General features: G+C 37.4%; 1 protein-coding gene and 2 non-coding genes across 3 annotated transcripts; all 3 read right to left on the minus strand.

The window, feature by feature from the left end:
- Window positions 1–2,388: 2,388 nt before the first annotated feature.
- TRNAQ-UUG lies at window positions 2,389–2,460 on the minus strand. Its single transcript has one exon. It is a non-coding gene; the product is annotated as a tRNA-Gln (tRNA).
- A 387-nt stretch (window positions 2,461–2,847) lies between these two features.
- Window positions 2,848–2,919, minus strand: TRNAQ-CUG. Its single transcript has one exon. It is a non-coding gene; the product is annotated as a tRNA-Gln (tRNA).
- Window positions 2,920–8,102: 5,183 nt separating this feature from the next.
- On the minus strand, window positions 8,103–26,103 carry DHRS7C (dehydrogenase/reductase 7C). The gene is made up of 7 exons (XM_039328093.1): window positions 25,949–26,103; window positions 25,222–25,381; window positions 22,142–22,254; window positions 20,091–20,301; window positions 14,163–14,255; window positions 11,677–11,832; window positions 8,103–10,775 (listed from the first exon to the last, which is right to left on the minus strand). The coding sequence occupies exons 2-7, from the start codon at window positions 25,373–25,375 to the stop codon at window positions 10,567–10,569; spliced, it is 936 nt and encodes a 311-aa protein (XP_039184027.1). The 5' UTR covers window positions 25,376–25,381; window positions 25,949–26,103; the 3' UTR covers window positions 8,103–10,566.
- Between the last annotated feature and the right edge of the window lie 167 nt (window positions 26,104–26,270).

Consider the following 26,270-nt stretch of genomic DNA (forward strand, 5'->3'; position numbering starts at 1 on the left):
TACCAACACTCGTGAAAAAGTAAAAGCCATAGATAGGAAATGTTGTCCACATGCTAGATCTGTGGCTATGCAAAATATGAGCTGTAGGAGGTCATGATTACAAAATCTGTTACATGCAACAGTTATTTACACTATAAACCTATGGATCATAACATTCTATGAAATTATCAGCAAATACCCTTAAAGGAGAGTTTCTTACATTACGTGTCTAGAGTAGAAACATTGGAAGCATATTCCTCTTTTAGATTGGATTTACTTGAAACTAGCTCTTTTTTGATCATTGCATTATAACAAAATATTTTAAGTTCAAGGTTATAGAAATTTTTATCATTTGTCAGCTGTGCATCTGGTCGTTAGATCAACTTTCTTAAATCGCTGTGATGGCATTTTGTGGAAGCCAGCGAACATATCCAATGCACCTTCCTCCTACTCCTTTCCCTACAACAGCAACCCTGTGAGATGAGTTGGGCTAAGAATGAGTGACTAAGATCAACCAGCTGGTTTTCATGGCCAAGGCTGAACTTGAACTCACAGCTCGGTGTTTTAACCACTATTTAATTCTGGAATATATTCTGGGAATTTGGGGAGTTGCAGTCCACAAGTCTTAAAAGTTGTCAAGATTGGACACCCCTGAATTAAAAGAACCTGGGCTGCATTCTGGTCATGTTTGGCTGCTACAATGCATATTTGTGGTGCTCTTCATGAGTAAGCAACTAACTAGCCCAGATTTTGGTAGTTAAAGGTAGAAGCTTAGGGAGGCTTCCCGACTGCACAAGCTTTAATTAAATCCAAATTCCTCTAGAGAAAGTTACAGAGACCAATTTCTCTGCTTCCTGGTGGTCTCTGCTCAGTCATCACTTTTGCAGAATGAGAATGTTTCTCCTTGCATTAAAGGAACGTTTTAAAAAGAAAACATGTTTTCGAAAAAAGAAATCTACCCTAATCCTGCTCATAATTACAGTTATATCAGAAGATTTCCAAATCTTTCTTAATAACATACACATTTTTACTTCTCCACCTCAGGTTTCATCCTGAGGATTAGCGTGGTGAGAATACCTACCCACCCACCCACTCGCTCTCTCTCTCTTGCGCGCACCCCGATTTCAGGCAGATCTGCTTTTTAGGCACCGTTACGCAGCCAGAAGATCCTTGCTTGTATTATGAAAAACGCTGTCTTGTAAAAAATCAAGCAGCCAAGAAGTCTGGAGGAAACCCTTCAGATTTTTGTCTGCCAGAAAACGTTCCTGAATAATCAGAAAGGTGCTTTTTCACGAAGCAACTGGACATCCTTGTTTTCCTTTGAAGACATTTCGCTTCTCATCCAAGAAGCTTCTTCAGCTCTGACTGGATGGAGGGGAATGGAAGAATTTATATTCCTTGCAGGCAGCTGGTCATTTGCATTGTTTTAGAGCAGTGGTTCTCAACCTGTGGGTCGGGACCCCATTTGGGGTCGAACGACCATTTCATGGGGGTCGCCAAACAACGCAGTCCACCATTTTTTCCCCCTTTTCCTTAGCTGTGCTACTCCCTTTTATTCTATTGGCTTTTGAAAGCCAATAGAATAGACTCTCTTGAATAGAGTCTAATTCTAATGGCTTTCAAAAGCCAATAGGAATTTTCCAGGCTGTCTCTGCCCTGCTGAGCCTGCCAAAAGTCCCACTCTGCAAACGGTGCTGCACCAGTTGAGTAGTCCTCGACTTACGACCGGTTGAGTAGTCCTCGACTTACAACCGGTTGGGGGGGGTCGCGGCATTAAAAAGGTTGAGAACCACTGTTTTAGAGAGTTATTGAGGCTACCTGGAAGTTTACCTGTGTCCTCAGGGTCACCTGAGTGGTGCAAATGGGTGTGGAGCCTTCTTGGAACTGTTGAAAGGACTACATTGTAGACTGGAGATAGATGATGTCGTATCCCTCCCCCTCTGTTCAATTTTGACATAGTGGCCTCTTTGACCCCTCTTTCAAACCAGAGGTCCTCTCTGTCCAAAATGTGGATTTTGCTGTCTTCCATTTAAATGCAGATGGACTGCTGAATCTTATCCTGATGGGTTTGTGCTTCTATGTTGTGCCATGTGTTTATGAAATGGTTGTTTTGTTTCCCCAACGTACAGACTTGCACATGTCTCACTGCGCTCCTGAATTAATATCACAGCAAAATTTCCAGCTGGAGAATTTTCATCTGACCCCGATGTTTCCAGTTTATACTTTTTGCACCCAAGCAATTGATTTTGCCTTTAATTGAATAGGATCAGCAAATAAGCAAATCTTATAAGACAGCGTAGTACGTTTATTGCAAAGATCTTTTCAAATAAAGGCACATTTTCTTGTTCTCAAGAAATAGCTGTTATCTAAAAACAAAAACGCTCCCTTAAAACGTTATGCTGCAAACTTAGGTTCTACCGAGATTTGAACTCGGATCGCTGGATTCAAAGTCCAGAGTGCTAACCATTACACCATAGAACCACGGGACAGGCGTTATTTTGGAAAAGTCCCCCATTAGCACGTCCTCCTCCTTTCCCTTTGAAATCTGGAGTTTTTTGCTGTTACATTTCCTACAAGAAAACTTTTCTCAGAATGACAATCTTCTGTTGAGCAATAAAAATTTGAGAAACTATAAGGAAAACTGTTCCGTGTTCTTTTAAAAAGCATAACTCAAAAGCCCTTTAACCAAACGACCGAAATTCACCATGATTTTTCGACTATTTCCATTATGGAAATACATAAAGTCAAAATGAAAAAAATTTGACCTAATAGTTTTCAAATATATTTTTCTTAATTCTTCCTTTTTTTTTTCCCATCAGTCCATAAAATGGAATCCGGAATTATCTTATAAAAAAAACTTTACATGACAGGTTCCACCGAGATTTGAACTCGGATCGCTGGATTCAGAGTCCAGAGTGCTAACCATTACACCATGGAACCACGATGCAAACGCTTTCGATTCTCTCATACTTACTCCGGTCGCAAATTAACCTACAATTTTTTTTTTCAGTCTTCAGACCGGATTGAAGTTTCGGATTCAAATTAAAAACGTCGAACTGATTATTTATATCAAACTTCTTTCCTTCTAAAAACAGCCTCTCCGGTTCAGCGCCTCCCAAACCCACCAATGAAAACTGAAATGAGAAACACCCGAGGAATCTAATGCGATTCATAAATAGCGCAGAAGACAGTTGCAAACGCAACCCAAGGGAAATGACATCGTCAAACAAATGTATTATTATTATTATGGTTCGTGGCACAATCAGTCACATGTTTAAGACTGGATTTGGCGATTTCATTCACCTAGAGATTTTATCCCAAGGACCTGGAATAAGCGGTTGCTATTGATTGATGGTATTAAAGCTGTCTCAAGATGTAAGCTGTTGCAAATAAAGCTGATTTTTGCAAGTGAATAACGGGGATGGTTTTCAGTTATTTTCGGATTGCACTTAAGGTGCCCATAGTTATTGACACTACTTTTCCTTTCTTTTGCCACAGTCGTTCTACAGTTTGCTGATTCTATTTCTAGGCCTTTGTATTTTGTGATTTTCCTCTAGTTCTTCCGTTCCAGAACTAATGTATTCTTTTCAGATATCCTCTTCACCTTGGACTTAAATTCGCAACAGGTAAAAAAAACAAAAACACCTTTTCTTTCAGTAGTCCTGCAGCTGCTGGCCGTGGTTACTCAGCCAACAGTCCTGATTTCTGTAGCATACGTGGCGCCAAATAATATATTAATACAATTAGTGTTGATGTTTATTTAAATAAGTGTTTAATTTAATATTATCTAATCTTACATTATTATTTTTATGTAATTGTATTGCACGTTTTAAAAAAGGAAAATAAAACGAAAACAAACTAATATATAAGATATCGGAAAGAAAGCTTAAAGTGCAGGAAAGGGAAAAAAAGTTTTAAAAATAGAAAAGAAAAAAATTCATAGCGATGACTTCTGTCTTTACAGCAGTTAATGAGTACAATTATACATTTATTTTAAGGTTATAGCATTATTCTTTTCTTTCTATAATCTATCTTGTCTCATCATCTTAACCATAAATCATAAGTTCACTTTTTAATTTATTTATTATATTATGCGTTTAATGTTATTATAACTCAAGGCAGCAGACACATACAATAACCCTTCCTCCTCCTATTTTCCCCAAAACAACAATCTTATGAAGTGGTTTGAGCTGAGGGAAGAGTGTCTGGCCCAAAGTCATCCAGCTAATTTCATACCTGCTGTGAGACCAGAACTTCAAGCCAGGTACTTCAGCCATAATAAAGAGGCCTGCTTTTTTGCTTACCCCAAGTTTCCGTTCTCTCCCAGTCATCTTCTGCTCAATAGATCACATGTGGTAAATTCTTTGTTAGCTGGGGAATAAAAAAAGGTTTAATAAAAAAAATGAGATGATATACCTGTCTGACGGACGTAAAAAAAAACAATTGGTGGGAGATAGCCTTTTAGCAACTTTCCCAGCCAAAGGCATGTCAGGGTTGGAAAATTTTGTTAAAATGACAATGCCATTGTCTTTTTAAATGTCTGACATCACAATACATGTGCAAAAAGAGCAAAACTGAGTTCTTAAACTCTGAGTCGCCTCAAACTCCAAGATGAGCAGCAAGCTATAAATAAACAGTTTGTCCCAGTTGCTCTTTTCCCCAGTCTCAGATAATGGCATTATTCTCACAAACAACAATAACAACATAAGTGTCTCAGCTGCAGCAAACCTAAAGTGAATGCTTGACTCACAAGCAAGTAGTTACAAATTCTTCCATTAACCCTAGGATATGCCCAAATTTAAGAACTACTGACTTACAGCATTAACACTGTAACATTATTGTATAAGATAAGATAATCTTTGTTGTTATTTTTTACTGCGGAAACACTGGCACACATTAAAAAAGAAATTCTGTTGCCGACTCTCAAAAGTATACACATACACAACACACATGTAGACATGCTATATACATACATATGTATATACCTACACCCTTACATATAAATACATATAAATATTTATCATTATCCATTTTGAATACATAGAGGAAAGAGGAAGCTTGAGAGTTCGCAAAGTTGATACTGTATGGAACAAAACTGTGACTGAATCTGGATGTTCTGCTTGATGTATTTTTGTTGAATTTACCTACCCAAAGCTCTAGGGCACGGGTGTCAAACTCGCCACGTCACATGTCGTGTCGCGACGTATCACGACTCTTTTTGCATTGCCAGCAATGGGGTGGGTGCAGTTTCAGCATGATGAAACCGCCCGTGGGCCGGCAGTTTGACACCCCTGCTCTAGGGTGTTGTTCATCCATCCATTCAGCTGTCCTTAGGTGACATGTTTAGGTGACACGAGGATGGGCAGTTTGAGGACTGGAAGCTCAACCTTCTGAAAGATTATGAAAACCCATTTGGTGATGCTATGATATAACCATAAGGGTCTATTTGGGAGTTGGTTGTGTTTTGTTTTTTTGTTTTTTGCTTCTTAAGATTTTTAAGTGGTTGTGTTTCTGATCTTAAAATCAGTCTGAAACTGGGTTGATATGCTACCATTCTGCCCCCACCCATATGCAGGAATTTTACTAAATCTCAAATAAAATCACCTGGATGTGCAGAAATATAGCTCACAGCTAATCAGCAGTGAGTTGATTAAAAAGAGTTTTAAAGTTGCTGTTTGTGATAAAAACAGTACCTTTTTAGATGTATGACGACTAGAAAGAGCAGAAATATTTTTTTTCCTTTGAATGTCTTTTGCATTACTTTGTGGAAAGCAGTGTTATTTCAGTTTTATTCTATTCACTTTAAAAGAATAATCTTGTATTTGGAACAGATCTTTTTAGAGCAGATGATGAAACATATAAACAAATTCAGTGACATACGTAACCATTTTTTTTTCATTTTCCTTTTTGTTTAAACATACTCATTCTCTGTTTATTTGTTGCACTGTCTCTTCGATTTCCTAGCATTTGAATTCTTTGCCAAGGGCTCCACCTAAAAGGCATTGGAAGTTGTGAGAAATTAATTACAAGTTTTTCAAATTTATGCCTGACATCATCTTGTAGGGGTATATACAAAACATAGATTTGACTTGTCTCTAAATTTAGTGATTCAAAAAATAGCTCAGTTCACTATGGATTACTTGGAACTCTTCCCTTCTTCAACTTTTGGCCAAATTACAATCTTGGTTTAGGTATTGTTCCAATACCATGAAAAGGAGAACATTTGTCATGCTTGACATAATTGGATGAAAGTACATATTACAAAACTCCAATGTTATGACAAAAACAAAAAATATTTTTATCCACTGTCCCCACACTATCTTAATCATTCTTTCTTTCAACATGGTTTCAAGCATTATTTCCTCAAATCACTAATTTTGTCTACTAACCATACCCTGGAGGCCTGCTAGCAGATAGGAAGTTTGCAAAAATCTACTTAATTCTCCCCAGGACAGAGAGGGCAATTTTTTTCATCTTGTATCTATGCATGTTTTATATAAACCAAAAGGCTTCCAGTGCATTCATCTTTTGTCTTAGATAATTTTGCCTCTTCCTTTTGCTGCAGATGTTCAGGTATTATAGTATAGTTTTTGAGATGGAACAGCTGCTAGATTTTTGGATATTATTTGAATATGGCTTTGGACATTAGTTGAATATAGTATATTATCTGAAATGATGATTTAAATGTAACTCAGGCACATATTCTGAATCTCAGGATTAGTTTATACATTGTTCTTTAAAATTCTTTAGGAATTCTGTTGGATGTTAGTATTTTGTCACATGTTTAATAGCAAATCCTGCATCACCAGGATTATATAGTAGGAGAGGGAATGTTGGCTTGATGACTCTTCCCCTATAAGTGCTACAGAGCTTGTTGCTCTCCCCACTGCTGTTTAATATCTGTATCAGGGGTCTTCAAACTTGGCCCTTTTATGACTTGTGGACTTCAACTTCAACATGCCTGGCTGAGGAATTCTGGGAGTTGAAGTCCACAAGTCATAAAAGGGCCAAGTTTGAAGACCCCTGATCTATATGAACTAACTGGGTGAGATCACCTGTTATTTCAGGGTGCAAAACTATCAGTATGCTGATGATAGTTTTACCTACTTGAGCCATATGATTATACTCTTGAGATCTTGGTGTCTAGAAGCTGTGAAGGTCTGAATGTAAGAATACAATCTAATATTAAATCCTAGCAAGATGGCATTATAGTTTGCCCATTAGGATTCTTGGGTAGCTAGGTATGGTAGCATGACCCATGGACCAGAAGCTCTATGGCTTGGGGATCTATCTGAATTGTAGCTCTTGCTGAAATAACAGGTACAAGCCATGGCTAACAAGGCCTTTACTTGACTCTAGTTGAGGCCCTAACTACAGTGAATCAGGTTTTCATTAGAGTTTACTTAGACTGCTGCAATGCACTCAACGTGGACTTGCCTTTAAAAATCACGTAAGTTTCAATTGGTTCAAAATGCAGCAGCCTATATACAATCCAGGGCTCAGCAGAGAAAATATTTTACAACTGTGGGCACTGCATTGGCTTTCTGTAGGCTTAACCTATAAAGCTCTTTATTGCTTGGCTCAAGTTACTTTCAAGACTATATTTGCCCATTAAAATTAGCCCAAACCAATTTGATCTTGCAGCTGATGATTGTCCATATTTAGGAATTGGTGTGGGGAGTGGGGTGGTGACTGATTCTCAGAGACTAATTTTCTTTGGCCGAGCTCATAAATCTAAGCTCTGGTATGGCCTCCCTTTGGAGCTTAGATTAGCTCCAATTTTAACTATTTTCTTTACTACTTTGGTACCCACTCAGTTTAAAAGAGGACATTGTACTGAGACATTGTATTAGCAGTGGCCAAATTTACATGACAGTGGCAGAAACTGCAACCCTGAGCAGAGGACAAGAGCTTGTTCAAACCGGAGTTTTATTTATATCACCCCAAGGCAAGATTGTTGGCCCTGAAATGTGGAAGAAAGGGGATCACAACTTTAAGTATGCTAATCCACTGTTTCCCTCATGGCTGTTTCTAAATCAGTGAATGTGTTTTCAATTGCTTTTACTGATGAGCATAACAAAATGTCAACTGGCGATTAGGAGAGAAATAAACAGGCAGTGGAGTCAAGAAAGATTGAACACATCTCCGGAAGGTACATTGTTTGGGAACCAACATTACAAGACATTGCACCAAATAAAAGCCCAACAGCAGCCATCTTTCAGTTTAGCACCTCTCTCTCATACAGGCACATACGCAACACTTTCACAAAGAGTACATTTACTCCCATTTACTTCCCATTATTTTTCACTAATAATGGACATCCTCACACTTGCAGAGGTGCGCATAGTCTTTCTACGAACCATATTCATATAGTAAGAATATAAACATTCTCATTTCTGTGGTAAACAGATCACTTTGCCCAATCTGGTGATCTCCAGATGAACCTCCCATAGATTTGCTATATAAAATAGCTGAACCAAGCTAGTGCCAATATTCTCCAGTTTTTAAAAAAGAAGTAATCTCTATCTATAAACCTTTTGATTAACTTCACTCATCTGCCTTCACTTTTTACTGATTTTATCTCAGTCTCAAGCTTCCCCTAACTTAAGATCCTGCATGATCACCCTTATCATACACGATTAGTGCCACTGTGGGCCATGCTGACTGGGAATTACAAGAGTTATTACTTGACAGGTGGGGGGGAGGGGGAGTGGAAACGGCAGGCCTATTTGGAGAACAATTATTTTGAGGGAAAATGCAAGTCAAGCCAGATCCAAAACACATTATACGCTGCAGTATTCAAATTGGGCTCCAAAAATTCTAATGACCACTAGATGGCAACAAAGACACATAGCAAACACTAATATTTTGTGGATTTCTAGTGTTCATCTTGATTTTATTTATTAGATTTTTTTATCCCATCTTTATTACTTTATAAGTAACTCAAGATGGTGAACATACACAATTCTCCTTCCTCTTCCTATTTTTTCCACAACAATAAACCTGAGAGGTGATTGGACTGAGAGAAAATGACTGAACCAAAGTCGATTTTCATGGCTAAGGCTGGAGTAAAATTCAGTTTCCTGGTTTCTAGCATAGTGTCCTTTTTCTCTCTCCTTGCAGTCCAGTATGGAGGCCTGGCTGAAGGTGCATCACAACAAATATCACTTGAGAATTTAAATCCCAAGAGACTGTATAGCTTGATCATCTGATCAATAAAAGTTCATATCACCTCGTAACTATAACCAGTGAATATAGATGTTGGAGGTTTAGCAATGTACTGAATTTATAACTAGCCTCATGAAAATATCCACTTGCAATCCATTCTAGTTTGAAACATTAGAGAAGACTTGGAATTTGCCATCCCTGTCCCTAATTCCAAATTTAAGGTGGAGTACCTTTCTGAGATAATTTGAGTATTGCTGCTGCCTTTGTACTATTACTAAAATGACACAGCAAAGATAAAAATGTTAAGGAAAAAAATACTTTTCTGTTTAGAGTTGTAATGTCTTTACATTTTGAGATTTCTATGAACCTGTAGCATTGCATGAGGAGAAGGAGGCAGTGTCAGAAGATGAGTGCCAATATTCATCGAAGACATGAATTTATCAGTAGTGGTCAGTTGCTTTGTCTGCAACAAGTCAGTTGCAGTAAGCTTTACAAATTGTGTAAAAAAATGACAACACACACATGCTGACATTATGATACATAATCTGTTCTTACACATTTGTGTTCTGGTGTCTTACCTGACACCAGCAGGTACATCATGAAGATATGTGTCATAACATCATGATATGCATTTCATCATATGCTCCCCACCACTATCTTGCGGGTGTGTATTTTTTTAAAAAGTTATGCAGTTGGCCCAAACTGGACATATCTACCCATGTGGAATGAAAGCAATGCAACATTTTGAAATGTGGAATATTTAATCCCCACTCCAGACATTTGCTTATTTTTTTTAGAACTAAAAGCTATCAAAACCTAGCACTACTGCAGATGTGAAAGGTTCAGTTAATCACACCAAAAAGGCAAAGGTTCTGAAACCTTTTTCAGTTTCCTGTGAGAATTTCCTAAATGTCAAACCCATCTACTTTCTAAGATCCAAGCACTCTGGTGTGAACCCAGAACCTCATACTCTTTCTATACTCTCTATTTCTTTTCCATGCATCCATTGCTTATATTCTCCCCGATTGCTGAAATTCCTCATTTTTCCAATATTAGTTTACAATTCTCTTGACCTTCACCACTGCTCTGAACACTTCACCCAACATGCAGACAATTCATGCTTTCTATTAACTCTTTTGAAATAGCAATTGTCCAGGAAACCAGAGGCCCCATTTCAGATGACTCACTTGGCACTCTAAAAAATGTCTTTTGTGCTCTCTTTCATAGCCCAGCAGTACACTTTTAATGATAGATGAAAAGGCCGTATCCTATTCTACTGCCTCCAGATCCTCAAACATAACTTTGTTTTTTTGTTTGTTTGTTGTTTGCTTCATTTGGATTTATACAACATTCTTCCAAGGTGCCTCTGCAAGAGAAAATCGGCACAACCCTTCTATCAAGGGAGCTGAGCTTGATGTATCAGTTTTCAACTTCAATTTTCTGTTTTTCTTTCACTCCAGCAGCAACCACAGCAAAAAATATCTCTGGGAGGAAAGTGCGAATATAAACAGCTGCCTTTGCGATGGGGTTTGCCATGAACACCTCTTGCTTCTTCCTGTTCACTGTCCGTAGAATTTCTTCTGCTACCTCTGTTGGGCGGACACCATAAGCTGACTTTCTGAAGAAGTCTGGGAATTGGGCAAACAAGAAAGTATTAAAAGAGATAACTAGCTGCTACGTGTCATGCTCTTGTCTCATTTTAAAGACAATATGAAGCCGATCGTGGGGACAGGGAAGGAAAGAAATTTGGAGGAATGAAAGGAAGATGCTAATTCAAAGGAAAAGAATAAATAAAAGAATAATGAATAAATAAAAATGTTGGAAGGAATCTTAAAATGATGAAATGTTGTTCCAGGAAAATAGGCAGACAGGTTAATGTTTGTTGCTTTTAATAAACTACTCAATAAAAAGAAGACCCAAAACTTTTTTTTAAATGATAAAAACTGCTCCAGGGTGTCAGAATGAGGGATGTATTCTCCTTTACTTTTAATTCTATATTTTAAAGGCAAAGAAAAGACATATTTTTTTTTCTTTAAAGGGCTAGTTGCCATGTTAGGAAGGGAGTTGCATTATTTATCACAAGGATGTCAGAAACATTCACTTTTTGTTACTTATGATGCAGTAATGGTTTACAGCCAATGTATTGTTTTCTGTGCTGAGAGCAAGCAGCAATGAATTTTCTAAGTATTTTACAACTGGTTTGCCCATATTTATTAACTGGACAGAAAAAAATATGTATGAATGCCAAGAGTTAACATTAGCATTCCCTACTTTTGAAAACAAAAATTTACGTTTCTAGTTAATGTGCTGCCTTATATTCCAACTACAAATCATTACTTATGCTTCTGATAGTAGTAGATGATAGTAGGTTCTTTAGAGGAAATGTATCGCAAGTCTTTGTCTCCAAAGACTGGTGATTTTGAATTTTGTCAGCAAGTTATTTGCCTAAATCATCTTTGTCTTCTTGGGTATTTTTTATCTTTTAGTTCTGCTTGTGTTCTGGTCGCCATCCCAGTGTGAATGACTTACTTTTCCATGAAGCGCCTTCCCAGTTCTTAGGCTGCAGCTGATTATGATCGGAACATATAAAACTTGGAGACACAGTACTGACACAAACACCAAATTCCTGCAGTTCTGCTCTCAGGCAATCAAAAAATCCTAGAGCAGCATGCTTCGAAGCAGAATCTAGGAGAAAGAGAGATTCATGCAAGAAACATACTATCATAATATACCAAATACCCATCCATCCAAAAATCCATCCATCCATCCTTCCACATTAGCTTGTCTAATGTTTGGATTCAGGATCTCCTATACTAAGAAAAAAATAAAATATAAGTCATGTTCGTGCTTCCTCATTTTCCTCATGCCACGAATATACCTTGATAATTGCTTTTTTTCTTCCCTTCTATCTCCAGCCCATATCTGAGGTAGCTTAATGTTGTCTTTAACAGTGCAAGTTTCAAAATCATGTTTTCTCTTGTCTTCCAAAATAGTTTGTTCCTGGACTGAATCTGGCACAGTTCACTAGTGATACGGTTGCTGATGTAGTAAGCAGTTGGGATCTGCCTCGTTCTCATTGGCTTCTTTGTGCTGCTTCAAGCAGGGCCCCCCTTCTCCAGTTGCTGGAAACTATCCTCCATGTTTCTTTTGGCTTATGCTGCTGAAGAGGCTAGAAACCTGGCTTCCATAAAACATCTGATTCCATAAGGCTGAACCAATGCTTGCTGCAGCACTTGTCAAGTCTTATGCTGGCTCCTTACCACACAAGTTTAGCACTTTCATGAAAAAATGTTCAACCTGTATCTTGAAATACTGAAATAATGCTCTAAAAAGGTGCTAGCCCTCTGCACGTAGAAGGTTCTAACAATGGTTGGAAACTGATCAAACAGAGAAACAACCTGGAATTAAGGAGAAACTTCCTGACAATGAGGACAGTTAACCAGTAGAATAGCTTGCCTCCAGAAATTGTGGGCGCTCCATCACTGGAGATTTTCAAGAAGAGGCTAGACAGTCACTTGTCTGAGATGATATAGGTTCTCCTGCTTGAGCAGGGGGCTGGACTAGAAGACCTCCAAGGTCCCTTCCAGCTTTATTCTATTCAAAGTCAGTGTAAAGCAGGTTATAGACAGCCTTCTGTCATCTTGGTATTGCTAGTTCACATGTTGTTGCTTTAACTATATTTACTACTTTTATTCCTGAGGACCTACACACAAGTTCTAGGACTATCATCTGACCATTCCTATCTCTAGAACCAGTATTATGCAATTGTATTTGCCATGTTCAGGCAGTTCACCATTGTTATTTGTAATACCTGAAGGAAGTGTGATGGCATTTTTCTGTTCCATTCTATTTGGACAAAGTTAAATGTCAAAATAATGACTATTGTTATGCACTGGCCAATCACAATATCCCATTGGCTCCTTCTTTGGGACTGTTAGACCTAAACTCAGTATTGGTTTTCTTGGTTCTCCATCTGATGGTTCTGAGGTCTGGAGGAGGAGCTGCTCTTACCATGAGCAAGATGAAATCTCCCTCCTGTTTTTCTCCATGTCCTTCTCCGAGTCTATCGATTGGGTAGTCTGACAGATGGCTAAAACTGCCATTCTGAGCATCTGCTCACAATAATTTATTCCATCCCATATTAAGGGGGATTTCCTATAAGTGGGTGGCATATGGTGGGAAGGAAAATAAAACCAATGGAATCTATCAATTTCTTTCCTTACCTTGATCTGCATTAAGAAAGAACAATACATTTGCCAGCTTTTTGCAAAATTGGATTCATTGGTGAGAGAAGCACAATTTAAGCCAATGCATTGTACTGCTGGACTTGCGGCTAGGACCTTTACGAGACTGTCCACAAGTCCCTTAAGGATTTCTTAAAGCATCCATTACCCCAAATCATTTCAGCAAAACAAAAACAAAAAACCTCCCACCAATCAGATAACCTACACAATCAAAGCTATTACCACATGCCGGTTTCATATGAATTTCTTAAAATATAAAGTTGCAATCAGACAGGATCTAATAGAAGGCAATGACAAAGCTCCCACATCACGCTGCACCATGATGTGTATAATTATGGTTCATTGAGTTAGTCACAACGGAGTGTGTTTGCACTATTAACTAAACTATAGTCTATACATTTAATCAAAATCAGGCAAATTGCATGTTTGCCTACATCCAAATGGGGTACTCAGACAACTGAAATGATTGTTCAGTGGCATTGTCTGTAATAACTTGGAGGAATACATGGATTCAGATGATCAAGTCCATCTGTATCTTCTGACAAATATGGAAGATCAGTGAAGAAAACATGTGGTAGAATTGAAAGCTATTCTTACTTGGTGAAACTAAAATTCTTTGGCTTTCTCTTAATAATAGCTAGATTCAGAGAAACTAAAAAATATTTAAGATTCTCCAGTTGTTTTAGACTCTAAATGGAAGACCTCAAGTTTCATATTGTTCTAATTGCCCAGAAATAAAAAAGAAAAAATGAGTTAAATTCATAAACTCACAGGCTGCACGAAAGGGAATACCCAATTTCCCCTGGATATTGTTGACTAGCACAATTTGACCAGTTCTCCTGGAGATCATGTTGGGAAGAAAAGCTGGAGAGCAAAATATGAGAGAAAATCATTTCAGATTAACAGATATGAAAATACTAATTTCTGATCCTCTAAACCAGGCATGTCAAACTCGCAACGTCACATGACGTCGCGCAACATATCGGGACTTTCCCCCCATTGCCGGCAATGGGGTGGGCACGGTTTTGGCGTGATGCATCCGGTGCATGGGCCAGCAGTTTGACATGCCTGCTCTAAACCAATAGCAAATGAAAGGATCACAATATAATATCAGCTTACACTATGCTATATAGAAACTATGAAACATTTTTTTTTGCTCTGTATGCATTTTTCAGTGGTAAACACAGGATTCAGATATTTTTTTTTTCCTACCTGTAGTTACATTCCTCAGGAACTGAAAGCTGAGAAAACAGTTCAGGTCCTAAAAGAGCAATTGATAATTGTGCCTGGGATGAATAAAAATGCATTGCTGATCAATGCAGATAAAACAGAAATGTTTCTGATCAATTGAAAAGCAGTTAGGTAATTGCTAATTCCCTTGAATGTCATGCGGGGGAGGGAGGGCATAAATATGATAAAGAAATAAATAATTTCCTTGGTTGCTTTCATCAATGCAACGTCAATTAATCTAATTTCTTCTAGGTGACCCACAAGAGATTAAATATGCCCAATAGAGATCTTTACAATATGAGACAACATATCAAGCAGCCACATCTTCAATAAAATATCTTCCACACAGAGATTTTTTCAAAGGGAGAAAAGACCCCATTCCAGGAGATTGGAAAAAAAAAATCTACAGCCTTGTTAAACATCACCACTTTTTAACCCTAACAATTTCATAAGTTTTTAACCAATTACATTGCTGCAGTTTAGTGTAGGGCTTTTCAACCTTTTCACAGATTGTACCACTTTTAGGACATGACAATATTCAAGTACCACCCGTGCTGAATCAGGTATCAAAAACTTGATGACTAAAAAAAAGGGCGAGGGGAATTTTAGGTTTTACTGATTAGATTGATTTGTTGTTATAGAAATGGCTAGTTTATACTATTATGGAAAAGTAAAAAGTTGAAGTTCAATGTTAATGCTTCATTCTATTGCAACAGAGGAAGTCGGAAGTCAATGCCTTTTCTTTTTGCCCTTCTCCTCACTTTTCTTTCCCTTTTCCCTCCCTACTGTGTCCTACTATTTGCTTTTGTATTTTCATATTTTATTCTATAATCTAATAAAATGTTACAAACTGTAAAACAAAGGAAAAAAGTACTAGTTTTACTCCTCTTTTTATATCCCCTTCTCTCTCCCCCTCCGCCTTCTATATCCTCTCTTCTTTCCCCACTCCTCCTTTTATATCCTCTCCTCTCTCCCCACTCCTTCTTTTCTTTTCTGCTCTGCTGGAAGTGCCAATCAGCTGAAGCTGCATGCGTCGATCCTGGGCTCTCAGCAGAGTCCCAGAAACACCACACACAGGTCCAGCTGAATCACCACCTGAAGACTGCATGCGGCTGCAGCTACCCCCAAGGCCACCGGAAGTGCCGATCAGCTGGAGCTGCGTGTGCCGATCCTGATCCTGGGCTCTCAGCAGAACCCCCGCAACACTGCAGCTCCAGCTGACTCTCCCACAGGCCTGTGCGGTGCTGCCTCTGCTTCACCTCATCCACTTTTACATTTTTTTAATATACTTTTTTTTACAGTGCTTTTCAATCCATCATATGCGTACACCTGCCAGATGCCAAAGTACCACCAGTGATATGCATACCACTGGTTGAAAAGCCCTAGTCTAGTGTGCCAACCATTAGAAACCTAAATAGGCTTGGACCTGGGTCATAATTGGATGGGGAAACTATCAGTAAATCCTATGGCTATAGGCTAGTTTGGGAAATAAATAATAAAAACAGAACAAGGCAACGGCAAATTATTTTCCTATCAAGGCTTTGAAAATTACACGGATACGTCCATGTATTTTCCAGAGCTCAACTTGAGGGAGTCTTTGCTTTATACTACAATTAATTTCAACTGTTCCATTACATTTTACTTAAAACAAAATAGCATGGCAGAGACCTGAATAATAGTTGAGAAAGCTTGAGAAACACTATATGTAAGATAGTGTTTCTCAATCTTGGCAGTTTGAAGATATGTGGACTTCAACTTTCAGAATTCCCCAGCTGGTAAGGCTTTGCCAGCTGAGGAATTCTGGGAGCTGAAGTCCACACATCCTCAAGTTGCCAAGGTTGAGAAACACTGTTGTAGAAGTAGTGTATCATTTTCCCCTGCCTGCAAAATTGGCATTATAATGCTAGGCTATCTTACAGAACTGTCTTACCTCACATTCACTGCCATTAGCTATCCAGATAATAATGATGGAATTCATTTGTGTGCATTTTAAAAATGTTTAGCAACTAAACAACAACGAAATTATTTTTTAAAATCACAATTCTTTTCTTTACTTCTGTCTTTTTTTTATAAATAGATTAGTGTCTAATCACAGCAACATGAAAAGTCTGAATATTTAATGTATTTTTTTAGTAGCAGTAATTGCTTCCCACTGAGGAAGATTATTTTTTTTTCTTAAATAGTATTTATATCAATCATTATTAGGGTGATTCATGTCATCTACAAACTTGAAAGTTGATAACAAGCCTGCTTTACAAAATAATCCAAGCAATAGCTAAATTGTACATTTTGTTTTATATCTTGGCTTATGGGAGGGCTAAAAATACTTCCACTTTGATATCTTTTGGGTAAAAAAAAATGGAGAAGGCCATCCACTTCCAAGAATAATCTTATAAAAAACTATTAAAACGCATGTGTTAATGTATGCAAAGCATGTGGTCTCTTCTAAACTAGTATTTTTAGAACTGATTTATTACTGAGCATGGTTTCATCATTTTTTAAAATTTTCATTTATTTATTAAATGTTTATGCCACTCATATCCCCTAAATGATGACTCTGGGCTCTTCATGCTGCTTGTAATTAAACTACTTACAGGTTTTTTCCCCCTGTATTTTCTTTTACACGTAGTAAATAATTATACAACCAACCATATATGCATCCTTTAGTTTGAAACAATGAGCTTGTCCATGCCGTAGCTCATTCAGTTTGGAAACAGTTCCCACTACATGCTAAACCAGTCCATTTCTTCTTTGCATTCTTTTTTGTCAACTGCCAGTCACAAAGCCTTTTGTTTAATTATGCTGAAAGGCAGGATGCACTGTCTAACCCAATGCAGAACTACAGGAAGTGGGAAGAGACTGTCTTCCAAAGACTGCTTGAAGTTTCTCTTCCTTTCTGTGCACCAGCAGTGGTTGGCAACAGACATTATTCAGCTGATGAGTTTGTGTCCTAAGACAGACATAAGACATAACCTTTGCATGGAAACTCCATATCATTTCTCATTTTAGAATGAGATCTCTGCATGCTATAATTGCTGCTTAGGAGTTTGGGATGCTGCCTGATGGAGGATTCATATCACTAGCAATTAAAAAAAAAGATTGCATTTATCTGGCATTTATCTTTTTAATAGATGTTCTATAGTGAGAAGAGAGATGGAAGATGCAGTAGAGGAAATACAGGATTGCAAATGGAGGGCTGGACACTCAATAACATTGTGTGAATATATTACAAAATGAATAGGAAACCTTTGGAAATGTACTATGATCTAAATTTGAGTCAGATCCATGTGATATGGAAGCACATTATTAATCTGGCAGGACATGCAGGCCAGTTACAATCTGAAACAGCAGGGATGTACTGTAATCTGAGAAGTAGCGGCATTTAAAAGGTGAGTGATACTGTACGATTTCCAACAGCTATGGGTGAGTTTATGTATTTCCTCATTCTTTTATTTTTGCCTGATAAACCACATCTCTGAGATATATTTTCAGATGAATAGTAATTATTTTTTTTGGGGGGGGGGTCTAAGGTTAGTATTCATTTCAAACTATTTTGAAGACCTCAGAAACAGGACATAAAGCCGTAATGAACTCATCCACGGAGAGTTGTTAGTGAAAAAATTAACAAGCAAACCCAAGCAATGTGATTAACCTCCCCTTGGACTCCAAAAAGAAGTTCTCAATGGGGTATTCATTTCAAACTATTTTGAAGACCTCAGAAACAGGACATAAAGCCGTAATGAACTCATCCACGGAGAGTTGTTACAAAAATTAACAAGCAAACCCAAGCAATGTGATTAACCTCCCCTTGGACTCCAAAAAGAAGTTCTCAATGGGGTCAGACTCTTGCTGTAGTACTGGGCAAGGTATAAATGTGCTTAGTATAGTTATGGGGTGAGGAATTGCAACAAAGAGCACACAGAATAAATCCCAGCTTTTGAACTGGTGTACTCAGACATTCTTGTTACATTTAACAAAAACGTGTAAACTAGACCCTATGGAATTCTACACCTCCCCCATCCTCACACACAGTATAGTCTTTTTTGAAGAAAGGGAAGCTTCATTTGGTTAACTGGATGCAAACACCTCCAATGGATCCTAAACCACATGTTATTTGGCTTCTGCAGCACACAGCAGTCCCAGAATGTACACTGCAAAACTCTGTGTGGATACTTAGGACAGAGGCTAGGTTGCTGCACTTAATGACGGCTGCAATTTTGGACCACATAAGCCCCTTTGTATGCTCCTTTTTATTGTAACTAATACATTCCCAGAGATGGCTAATATTAGAATTGGAAATTCTGTGGAAGAGCTGTGTAATCAATCAGTCAACAACTGAATGACTTGTTGAATGGATCAGATTGATTTTATGATCAAAGACCAAAGCAGCTGTAGTTATCACCAGAGAAAGGTTAAGATGACAGATATTTTTCCATACAGTCCCCAGGGGTCAGGGCTGACTCAGTCCCATTACAGCAAACACCTCCAGTAAGGCTGACCCCAGCAATCCAGTCATTAGATACATGTACTATTAGGGGAAAATGCTTTACCAGCAAGCAATATTCTGCCAAATCCCCTTCATTAATAAATCTCTCATCAAACTCTGCAAGTCTCTGGAATAATTCCACAATGCATCCTAGTTTGCAATCAAGGCATATGTAAGCACAAATGACTAAAGTCACTGCCTCAGTTTTCTTGATTTAATCACCTCCAATTCTCTCTCCTTCCTCCACTTTTCCATGTGAAATGATAGATTACAGTAACTAGAGGTATTTGAAGTGGTTACATGCATCAAGTCAAATCAAGTAAGAGTTGAAACAGCTATTAGAAATGAAAGCAAGTTGCCCTACAGATACGTTTTATTCCCTCCAGAGAGTCTTAGGCAATTAGATTTGTGTGGACCTCTATATCATGGAGCTTATCCGAAGAAAGGCATGACAATTAAACTGAAATAAAATTAAGATAGTTTGTTGTATGTATATACATAAAATGACTAAGGATTCCTCCCTTTGAAGAGCAAAAATATAATACAGGTAGTCCTTGATTTACAACAGTTCATTTAGTGACTGTTCAAAGTTACAATGGCATTGAAAAAAGTGATTTATGACCATTTTTCACACTTATGACCATTGCAGCATCCCCGTGGTCATGTGATCAAAATTCACATGCTTGGCAACTGACTCCTATTTATGACAGTTCTAGTGTCCTGGGGTCATGTGATCATCTTTGTGACCTTCTGACAAGCAAAATCAATGGGGAAGCTAGTTCATTTAACAATTGTATTATTAACGTAACAATTGCAATGATTCACTTAACAACTATGGAAAGAAAGGCCATAAAATAGAGCAAAACTCTCTTAACTACTGTCTCACTTAGCATCAGAAATTTGGGACTCAATTGTGATCATAAATTGAGGACTACCTGAATCCCTAAAACATAATACAATAAGATAGACAGTCTTCTATATACCTTTGGTGAGTGTTATAGGTCCAAAGTAGTTGGCATCCATGATCTTTTTGTCAAGTTCCAGTGACACGTTTTGAACTGTCCCCTTGGCTTTTGTGCTAGCATTGTTAATGAGAATATCCACACATCCATAACAATCCAGGATTTCTTTAGCTACATCTTGGATACAGTTTACATCAGCGAGATCTAAAAGGATAAGCTTTGGTGTAAATGTCTGCAAAAGAAGGAGGGTTTGGGGGTTACTGTACTATAAGACAGAGATATCTCAGTACTTTTTGAACATAATACTTAACAATACAGAAGAGAGAGATAATTCCTATGTGAGACAATAAAGCACTTTCCCCAGTTTGGTGACTTGCCTATTTTTGGATCTTCTGCTCCCAAAATTCCCAGTCATATGGCTCACACAATAAAGGAAATGGGGTTTATCAGATGAGCATGACTATGTAGAAGGAAATCAGGTCCAAAGATAAAGTAGAACTAATGTATTAAAAATATAATTAGTAATAGTTCCTTAGGAAAAAAAAGTGTCAGCTTTAAAAATTTGGTAGTACTCTTGTTGTTTAAATCCAGAATCACCTATTTGTCAGTTTGTCTGGCCACATGGAAATATTGGAAATTTGGAAATAACTGGTTGTGATTATTTGTATGCAAAAAAAAAAAATGTGGATGATATACTCCAGCTCTAGCAGCATCTTTCATTTATCATTTAAAAACAAACTGATTAGACTGACCTTAATTTTGATATTTTGCAGTAACATTTAATGAAAAGTGTGATCATTCATTATATAAGACAATACTGTGAGACAACAAAAGCATACAACTGAAAAGAGAGGCAATAAAACTAATTTTAAATTGCCTTGGGAAATAAGTTTGTTTTGATCTAACACTAAAAATATTGCAACATCTATATCGAATGCCCTGCATACTGTTTGAAATATTGAATACTAATCTGTATTTTTCTGAAAATGCCTGTAACAGCCTATGGTCTATTGCCATCCCTTAATCACTAAAAGTTATTTAGTTGAAAGTTATCCTTATTCTATTTTTTTTACATGATGTGTCTTCCTAACAGATCTTTTTATGGTACATCAACAAGATTAAAGATTAAATACTTATTTAAATGTGAATTTTATTAAATGAATTTTATTTGGTTGCTATTATCTTCAAACAAGTGCATCTCTAGCAATTTGAGACAAGTGTTTCTCCAGCAAGCAAAATATGCATTTTCCTACCATTACTATGCTATGCTTAAATGCTATCATTTAATTGCAAGCTGCCTAGAATTTCTTTGGCAAGTTCAGTGACATAGAAATATAATAAATAAACAAATGAACAAATAAATAAATGACACAAGGTCCATCTCTTACATCCTTACATGTGAGTACTAAAGGAACAAAATCAGATTTCATAATTTGTCAATGTCCATAAGGCAGTAAGTTAATCCTTAACTGCCTTCCTCAGCATTCCAACAATTTCCAAAACTAAGTTGTTGGAACACTGCTGCCCTCATTTCTCATGCACAGGTGGAGATGGTGGAAATGATAATTTAAATATTCTGGAAGTTTCCAGACTGGGGAACGCTGGAATATAATCTTATAATCTTCCATGTGTTTTCTGTTGTCCTATAATTTCTTCAACCACTTGCTTTTTACTTGTATGTACCTTCTCAACTTTTAGGCTGATCCCTCAAATTCCTTTATAGTAGAAGCAGGGAAAAACATTTGCCTTCCTGAGTTTGACTAGCAAGTGTCTTTTAGTTCAGTTATGGTAAGGGGCCAGCATTTTCCTTCCCTGCATCTAAGACCAATGAGCAATTTTAAGGAAAGCAGAGGAGACAGTGTGTCACCCATATTTGTTCAAGGTAAGATGAAAATAAATAAGGAAACCTCCCTCCTTCTACCTAATGGCAGGATTGAATCTCTGAGTAATTAATTTGTTGGGAAGAAATGTTCAATTCAAAAACCCTGAAAAAAAGTGCTTGGCCATTCTAGAGTAAGTGTCTCTTTTGTTGCCTTTATAGAGAGATCTTTAAGGATATACAAGAGTCTTACTGCAGTAGGATCAGCCGCGCTATTTAAAGCATCACCGAGAGCTTCTAATTTGTCCAGGTGTTTCCCACACAAAATCAGCCTTGCTCCTCCTGTATGAAATACTTGTGTACATTCTGGAAGATAAACCAAGGAATAATTCAGTTAATTGGGATTGTAATACAGTATATCTGTTCTCATTCCTTCAACCCTAAAAAAGAAAAAAAATATTCTTCCTGTACTCAGCATAAACAGATAAACTCTCCTCCCCCATGGAATTCCTTGTGCTTTGAATACAGATCTTGTGGATGGTCAAACAAATGTATAAACCAGACATTGCCTGAACATATTTGTACCTCCATTTGCTTGGAGGATTCTATGTAGACTTGTGCTTGGTACTAACTTCAACAGCTAGAACTCAGGACTACTACAGTTGGGCTATAGATCTGAAAATGCAAGGAAGTCATGATGTTTCCTTTGTAGATCCTTTGTAGTGAGAGAGGGGTGCAAAAATGTTAAGTGAAATCATCAAGCCTGAAACATTGCTTAGTTAGAGACCTGCAGCTGTAGGAGCTAAATAGCCATTTCTCTTAGTTAACTATAAGCTCAGCCATGTTGATATAGCAAGGACAGGAGCAGTTGTATGTCTATGCTGGGTGAGGTAAAAATGATTTAATATTCCCTATTTAATATAGAAATACAGAGAGATACCAGACCAGCATTTTTGCTCTGTCTCTGGCATCTTCCAGAAAGGATGTGGTGAAAAAGTTTTATCTTCCTCTGTTGCAGCTTGGAAATGAATTGCTGGAAATATATTCCATTGAAAAGGTCTCTCCACACCACCTTTGGAAAGCAAGACTGGGAATCCTGGGAAGCCAATATTTCCATGCATTTGAATAATGTAGCAAGTATGCCAAAGGGAGAGTCAACTGAATGATGATTGCAATTATTGTCATCTTGTAATTGAAAGAATTCCATCCCTGGAAATCTCATAAGAAATAGCCTAGGACACACAGAGCATGCTCAGTAGTTGCAGCATGGAATGCCAGATGGATGATGATGATAACCTTTATTGTCATTTTTTACAATAAAAAATGACAATAAAGGTTATCATCATCCATCTGGCACACATTAAAAATGAAATTTAGTTGCTTGCTCTCAAAGTGTACACATAGATAACACACATTTAAACATACATTTAAACATACTATATACAATATAACATATAAATATTTATCACTGTCCATCTTGCATACATAACGGAAGGAGGAAGAGAAAACCAGGAAATATTGTCTAGCAGGAGAAGAGACAAAATGGCAGCTTGGAAGGAATGAATGGTTTTCTGTCCAAAAGCCAGAATAAAATCATTAACTGAATCAAACTTTATTGAATTAACTTGATTTCCTGGATTTACTCAACACAGGTGTTAAAAATTAACACAATTTTAAGTTTAGTGGGTTGCACGAAGTCAATTACAATATGATTCTCTCTTTATGTGAAAATAAGCACAAAATATTTAAAACAGATTCTCCCTTTAATAAAAACCTATTACAGTCTTCTTATAGAATGAGTCTTATAGAACAGTCTTCTTATAAGGGAAACTTGACAATAAAATTAAGCAATTGAATAGAATAGACTAAGATAGCTGTCTATAAATTAGAATAATCTCAACCTTTTTATCAAGAGATTTCATAAATCTTCCACTTTCCATCCTGTTCCAGCTCCAGTAAACACAAGAGTTCTGCAAAGTTCACTGTTGGGGATGAAAGTGTAAAATTATCTTGTTCTATCACTTGATGCACTTCTCCCAGTATGTTTGCCAATGGTGCACATGACCCTGATGATTTCTCAGTTGGCATCTCCTGTTTCCTTCCCTCCAATAGGCAGCAGAGCAGCAAACCTCCTGCATACCTCTGAGAGGAATCATTTTCCATTCCCCTGACATTTGTCTGGCTAGGATTTTCCTCCATTCACCAAACCAGGGCTGCAGGTTCAACGTCTTCACTACAAGATCTGCCAATAATTTTGCTTCAAGATAACCCTCAATACCTCAGCTGCTTGGTGCAAGATCTTAAAGCTCACCACCAGTGCATAATTTAGGGATTACAGAAATAAGCTATTTATATCAGATTGCTGCCACTTCATAGGTCCTGTGTGTGCAAATGGTTCTCACCATTACAGCACAGCCAGCCAACTATAAATAGATATTTTCTCTCCTAAAACAAGGAGTTTGTAGAGGCACTTTTCTAACTAATTGTGGGTCCAAGTACTATCCTTTCTAACACACTGTTCAATAGTTGCATTGTAAGAGATAGTAAATAAATATAGCTTTTATGGCTGTTTGCAGTTTGTGCAAAATGTGGGTAATTTTAACGACATGGAATTCTGAAAGTTGGCTCCAAACAAACACCAAGCAACGTAGAATCTAATTTCTTGGACACTAGATTAATTGACCATACACTCTTGATGCACAATTCTCCTCCCTCTCTTGAATCTTCATGCCTCATGGTCTATGTTTGCTTTCTCTAATTTATTTCAATTGCAACATTTGGAATTTTGCAGACAAGGTATTAAAGCAGGTTCAGAATGCACACAGAGACCATTAGAAGGCAATGCTTCAGATTGAGCAAAAGAACATACAGTAGACTTGTGTTCTGTAGGAAGAAATTTGTTGATGAATAAGAATAAATATAGTAATTTGGAGAAATTCTTAATATGCTCACTTAAGAAGGCCCTTTCTGCTCAAATACACATATTTATATGGCTTCCATACTCATTTATAGGGCTGAAGCCTTAACTCTGGTCTATAATACTGGTTTCTGAGTATTTAATGTTTCTTGTATTTCCAAGTTTTCTTTTATAATCACAAAGGCTTACATCTCCCTGCTTCTTTTAAAGGAAGGGATGCTGAAGTTCTAAGAATCCTGGATTTGTCATGCTTCAAATGGCTAAATTCCAGAAGGCAAACATTCCTAAAATTTCCAGGAGGAAATTCCTATTTTTGCAGTCTCTCTCTCCCTCCCTCCCTCTCACCCTCTCCCTCTCCTTTTCTCCCCCCCTCTCACACACACTATAGAATATGAGTTATTTGCTGCACTTCTTACCCTTGCCCACACCAGAGAGAGCATCAGTGATTACTACAACTTTGCTCTGCACAGCAGACTTTGTCATCAGCTGAGTAACTTTCCGATAAATGTATATAACTCCACTAATTCCAACCACAAGCAGTGGGAGAATTAGAATAGCCAAAATGCCCATCTTCACCTAGCAAAAAAGATAACAAATTAAAGTCACACAGAAGGTTCATCACACTTGTTACACAGATTTATTTTTCTCTTCTAAATATACTTCCATGGAGGTCAGTGAACAGGACAATTGGTAATATATTGCACATTCTGAATCAACCCTATAGGAAATTGTTTATATGCACATATATATCAGTGCATATGGAGATTTTCAAAACTGCACAAATCTTTTTTTGTTTGTTTGTTTGTTTCTGCTTTGGAAAAGCAAGGCATTTTTTTCTTTTGCAAATGAACCCATTTTCACAAGATTTTATCTTGTAAAATCAAGACAATGACACAAATCCATTTCAATCCATGTTATATTCATTTTCTTATTTCCTACTTTATATTATAAACAGCTTACATGCAATAGTCCATTCATTTATTGCAATGCAAAAGAAAAAAAAAGGAAAGGAAAAGAGTGGAGGGGAAAAAAAACACGTTAAGTATTTCCTCTTACAATTATAAAAGGCCAAAAAGCAATTACTTCAGACATTAATCCCTTTTGATATCCAACTACAATTCTGCAATAAAGCTAATAACTTACTTGGAAAGCAAGCAGTTAGCCTGCTGATAAGGTGGTGTCTCCTGCCAAAACTGGTTTATTCCAGAAGTTTAATTAAACCTGTAGACATTTTTTGGAAAGGAAAAGCAGCCCACAAGCTGTAGCCATTCCTTTGAGCAAAAGCAACTATGTATAGTGCCCAGCTGCACCCCAGACTTTAAAAAAGTAAATATAGTATCTGTGGTCTCAGCCACATACCTGACCTATTTTGTTTCATAGGGCTTCCAAGTCCTTCTGCAGCTTGGAACAGTGGAATAACTGAACATTAGGAAGCAATGATCTTCATTTATTTGTTAGCAGGAAC

This window comes from Crotalus tigris, unplaced genomic scaffold (assembly GCF_016545835.1).
Source record: "Crotalus tigris isolate CLP2741 ecotype Arizona unplaced genomic scaffold, ASM1654583v1 scf7180000024370.6872682, whole genome shotgun sequence".
NCBI classification, from domain to species: Eukaryota; Metazoa; Chordata; class Lepidosauria; order Squamata; family Viperidae; genus Crotalus; species Crotalus tigris.

Coding starts and splice junctions, on each gene's coding strand:
- DHRS7C (XM_039328093.1), bottom strand. CDS start 25,375: ATGGGCATTTTGGCTATTCTAATTCTCCCACTGCTTGTGGTTGGAATT. Junction 11,833..14,162: donor TATTCCCTTTCGTGCAGCCT/GTGAGTTTATGA, acceptor TCTTTCTCCTAG/ATTCTGCTTCGAAGCATGCT. Junction 10,776..11,676: donor GGAAGGCGCTTCATGGAAAA/GTAAGTCATTCA, acceptor CCCAATTCCCAG/ACTTCTTCAGAAAGTCAGCT.